The sequence below is a fragment of the Python bivittatus genome, unplaced genomic scaffold, assembly GCF_059951505.1.
Source record: "Python bivittatus isolate LINGU-HERP-01145 unplaced genomic scaffold, Pbiv_v1 ctg000730_np1212, whole genome shotgun sequence".
NCBI classification, from domain to species: Eukaryota; Metazoa; Chordata; class Lepidosauria; order Squamata; family Pythonidae; genus Python; species Python bivittatus.
Window position 1 is genome coordinate 544,688 of NW_028277109.1, and position 4,968 is coordinate 549,655.

General features: G+C 48.4%; 1 protein-coding gene across 1 annotated transcript; it reads left to right on the plus strand.

Annotated features, from left to right (window-relative positions):
* The first annotated feature begins 415 nt into the window (after positions 1–415).
* On the plus strand, positions 416–1,351 carry LOC112543351 (olfactory receptor 5V1-like). The gene has a single exon (XM_025177601.2). The coding sequence runs from the start codon at positions 416–418 to the stop codon at positions 1,349–1,351; it is 936 nt and encodes a 311-aa protein (XP_025033369.2).
* Positions 1,352–4,968: the final 3,617 nt, after the last annotated feature.

The following is a 4,968-nucleotide window of genomic DNA, read 5'->3' on the forward strand; positions in this document are numbered from 1 at the left end:
CCCACTCCCCCAGGTCAGTAGCTCTGCAGAATCCCTTCCCCACCTCCCCACTTTGCTCATTGCGTGGTAGGATTTGCGTCCTCACCTGCCTTCAGGCAATATTCCTTCCCCCAAGCTCTAAAGAGACACCCTTACGATACCTCCAAGCAGAGGAGGCAGACCATGAATGACTCCTTTACGTTTACTTCCCGTTAAAGGACAAGCATTTCCTCACCTCCGCCTGCATCTGGGACAAATAGGCAAGGACATGTTGTCTTCTGTGAGTTCATTTTGTGGATTATTTCATCCCCTGGAAAATCTGAAGAGACAAGTCAGATTGTGCAACTGATCCATATGTGGAGGTAAGAAAGTCTTGTTCAGTGATTTTGTTTTCTTCTATTTCAGTGTCTTTGTTACACACATTCCCTGGATTCCCATGGATTTCAAGAATCAGACTCTTGCTACAGAGTTTGTTTTTCTGGGTTTCTCCAACATCACGCATGGCCAGGTCTACCTCATTGGGGTGTTCCTCGCCATCTATTTGGTGACCATTCTGGGCAACCTCATGATCATCACCCTCAGCCTGGTGGACTCCCACCTTCACAGCCCCATGTACTTTTTCCTCAGCCACTTGTCCTGCTTGGATGTCTGCTACTCAACAGTCACAGTCCCCAAGATCCTAGCAAATCTCCTTCTCCAAAGGCACACCATTCCCTACAACCATTGCTTGGTCCAGATGTTCTTCTTGATGGCCTTCTCTGGCTCAGAATGCTGGTTGCTGGCCATCATGGCGTACGACCGCTACGCTGCCATCTGTCAGCCTTTGCGCTACTCTCACATCATGAGCCCACATGTTTGCACGCAAGCGGCCCTTCTCACCTGGGTCTGGGGCTTCCTAGATTCAACAGTGCACACAGCCTTGGCCTCCAAGTTACATTTCTGTGGAGAAAATCAGATCCATCACATCTTCTGTGACCTCCCACCACTGCTGAAAATTGCCTGTGGTGACATATATGTGAGCCAGATGACAATCCACATAGCCACCATATTTGCGGGGCTGACCCCTTTCCTTCTTGTTGCCATCTCATACATCTACATCCTTGCATCCATCCTGCGCATCCGCTCCAACTCGGGCAGGCAGAAAGCTTTTTCCACCTGCTCTTCTCACATGCTGGTGGTCATCCTTTACTTCGGAAATGGATTGCTAAACTACAACCAGCCAAGCTCTGGCTACTCCTTGCAGACTGACACCCTGATTTCCACCATGTATTGCATTGTCACCCCCATGTTGAACCCCCTGATCTACAGCCTCCGTAACAAGGAAGTGAAGGAGGCCTTGAGGAAGCTCCTGGAAAGCCACAGGAGAATATAGACTTCTTCTTGCCAGCTGGAAAACCTTTTTGGCACTCCAAGAGACCAGTTCTTGCTCTTTCTTGTGAAGCTCAGGAGAAAAGCCACACATCCTTGTTTAATGGACACAGTCGATGGCCTCCAGGCTGAATGCCTTCCACAAGACTTTCCCCAGAGAGACAGGCTGCCTTCTTATAATGTGTTTCATAATTGAGAACCTGGAGGCCCTATTCACAAAAATGCTAACATTTATTTATGTATTGTGGTTAGTGAAGCATGTGAACCCATCTCCTTTGTGGATGGAATCTGTGCCAGGCAGTCCCATTGTCACAGGCCAGCTAGCTGCGTTCCACTGTAGAAGGAATGGGAAAGCGTGCCAGAATTCCCCCATCTTGGGAGTGTCTTTGGGTGGCATGAGTATATTCAGGAAAATAGTGTTCGGCAGGGCAGGTTTGGGTTAGGGTTAGGGTTTAGGCCATGGGGTAGTGCAAAAGAAGGAAATGGCACTTGGTGCCAGATTCACTCCACTTCTCTCCAAGGAGCATACAGTTGGGGGTCATCACAACGCTGATTTGGGGCTTCTGTATTGCCTGGTTTAAATTCAAATCTAGAAATAGAGCATGAGTCAAGGCGAGTAGATCAAGCATTGTGGTCTTGCAAATATAGCCGTTCTCTGAGAGACCTTGTGAGCCAGTGAGGTGTTTGAAAAACTGGCCCGTGAGCTGCCTGGGGACAATGGGAGTTGAATCCGGATGGACAAAGCTGAGTTAGAGTTTTCAGGAAGCCGCTAGACGGTGCAGGATGCGCAGATGTTCTGAGTCCTCCAGGAGCGCCTCTTAACCTGAGCTTCCTGGTGTAAGTACATTTCAAGGAGCTATTCCAAGACCAAGAAGTTGCTTGTCTTGTTCCATCTGAAGGACCTTAAACTAGTGGACTGTAGAGAGAACAGGGAAGGGATCACTTCGCAATATATTTGAGCACGGAGGGTTTTTCTATTGCCATCCCCCACCCAATGGTTTATTTGTATTTTTTTTTCTTAAAGAAATGGTTATTTTCTTTTCAGAATGCAATAAATTGTGAATGGCAACCATGGCCTGTTTTCTTTCCAAACATTGGTTATCTAGTTTAGCAAGGACACTCCTTTAGACTGAAAAGTTCAGGAGTTTGGGGTTTGACGTTCCATCAAGTGCTGCCAAGTCTAAGCTGGTGGGCTTTCCTTCCTCCCCATCAGGGTCCTTTCTCAGAGCTTCCCCTCAAAGCTGTCTTCTACAGCCTTGCAATCCTCCATGCAAGGTTAAGGTGAAAGAACTTATAATCACCTGCTAATTCTATATGGAAGAGAAGGTTTGGGGCAGCTATCAGACGCCTGGCTTTTCTTGTGTTAACTCCATGTCACTCCTGGTTGGTCAAGGCCCCCTGGGAGGCAACGTGTAGCTGGATCCCAGCAGTGCTAAATGCTTTTTTTATGGAGGGGCAGTTCCATGTGCCTCGCAGGAGGCAGTGGTCTGTCCTGTTCTCAGCAAGCCATCATTAGACCCAGCAGTGCTGGACAACTTTAATCTGATCTCCAGTCTTCTCTTCTTGGGGAAGGTTGTTGAGAAAGTGATCGGTCTCCAGGTTCATGGCACCCTGGAGGAAGCAGATTATCAAAAACATCATAGTCGGGTTTCAGGCTAGAATATAATCACAAGATGACATTGATTATGCTTGTAGATAATCTCCAAGGAGTTGAGAGTGATGAAATGGGTGAAGGGAAATGAAACAGGTGAAAAGAGACCGAAAACGTCACTGGAAGGCAATGAGGAACAGATCCAACCAAAGACGAGTTAAAGTCACTGTTAAGGCCTACCTTGTGGCAGTAAGGGCAGTGATATATCAATATTTCTCTGCTCTTATTGTGTCTGTGGATAGCCATCTGGCAGCCTTGTTTAGGGTGATCTGAGCCCTTTTGAGTAAATTGGGCTCAGAGGTCTACCTGCAGGGCCATTCGGAGGAATATGCTTTGCCTCTGTCAGACAAAATCGCTCAGTTCCGCACCCACTTACACTCTGGCCTTGAAGCAGGTCCTGTGGAGGTGACTGGGGCAGAGTCTTGCTCAATTACCTGGGGGGAGTTTGATCCTGCTGGGCCTGAGGAAGCACCCAGGATCCTCATCATGTGAGCTCGGCCACCTGTACATTGGATGCATGTCCATCCTGGTTGACTAAGGCCTCCCGGATGTGATGTGTGGTTGGGTGCTGGCAGTGGTGAATTCTTCCTTGAGACAAGGGATTGTCCCTCCTTCTCTAAAAGAGGTGGCGCTTTACCCCCTCCTCAAGAAGCCATTCCTAGAGCCAACTGTACTGGACAATTTCCATCCAGTCTCTAACCTTCCCTTTTTAGAAGGTGGTTGCCCAGCAGCTTCAGAGAAGCTGGATGAAGCGGATTATCGGGACCCGTTTGAGTCTGAATTCAGACCTAGACACAAGACCAAAATGGCATAGGCCGCACTTTTGGATGATCACTGGTGGGAATGGGATGGGAGCGGCGTGTCTATTCTTGTTCTTCTTGACCTCTTGGTGGCTTTCAACACCATTGACCATCATATCCTTCTGGATCGGCTCTGGAGGTAGCTGTGGGTGGCACTGTATTGTCTCGGTAAGCTTCCTTCTTCTGGGGCCCATTCCACTCGGTGTTGATTGGGGGAGAGGTCCCACCCTTGGCCCCCGCTTTGCAAGGTGCCACAGGGTTCAGTACTTTGTCTGCTCCTGCTTACTATTGATATGAAGCCACAGGGTGACATTACCCAAGGGAATGGGGTGAGGTACTGAAGGGCATTATTTTGATACACAATTTTATATTCTATATATACACAATTTTATATTTTATATATATATATATATATATGCTTCACATAATGTATACCCATACCTGTAACAGTGCACTCTATTTTATTTCTAAAGGGTTAACTTGCTTTTGCTTTGTAAAGAGCACTGGTTTCTTCTCCCCCCCCCATCTCTTTGCTGAATGCCCGATTGTCTTCGAATAAGCAATTAGCCAAGTACAAGCTGTTTGTTGTACCAAGCTTTTTGCAACAGTTGTGGGGCCCTGCATTCCAGAGAGAGATAAGAAGAATCTTGTATGCCATTCTCTTGGTAACCAGAAGAAAAAGTTACATTTACGTTTACCTTCCTAAGAACCACCTTTCACTTGCTCAGACCGTCCCAAAAATCCCTTGTATGGGTATGAGGGGATGTACTATCTGATTACAGATCTAAATGTCTATAAAGCCTCTGATGTTTGTTTTGTGAGGGGCGATTCCATCAACATCTCTTGTTAATGTGTTGATTGTGTCAGGTTCGGTCAATACAGGCATGACCAGCGACGAGGAATCCGTGGGTCAGCTGGAGCGCGAGGAACCCAGGCTCGCGGAAGGGCGGTCGGAGCCACCCGGGAGCGACGGGGCAGCGGCCAGGGCCGGGCGCCCTCCATCCGAGCGGTGGTCGATGGGCGTGAACCAAGGACAAGACGGTTCAGGCGTTACGATGACCCGGGGTTCGGGGTTCCGGAACCGCGAGTGGAGCAAGAAATTCGCCCGACTAGAGGAGAGAGTCGAGCGACGCCTAGACGCCGTGGAGGCGATGCTCCAGACCCTACTAC

Coding starts and splice junctions, on each gene's coding strand:
- LOC112543351 (XM_025177601.2), top strand. CDS start 416: ATGGATTTCAAGAATCAGACTCTTGCTACAGAGTTTGTTTTTCTGGGT.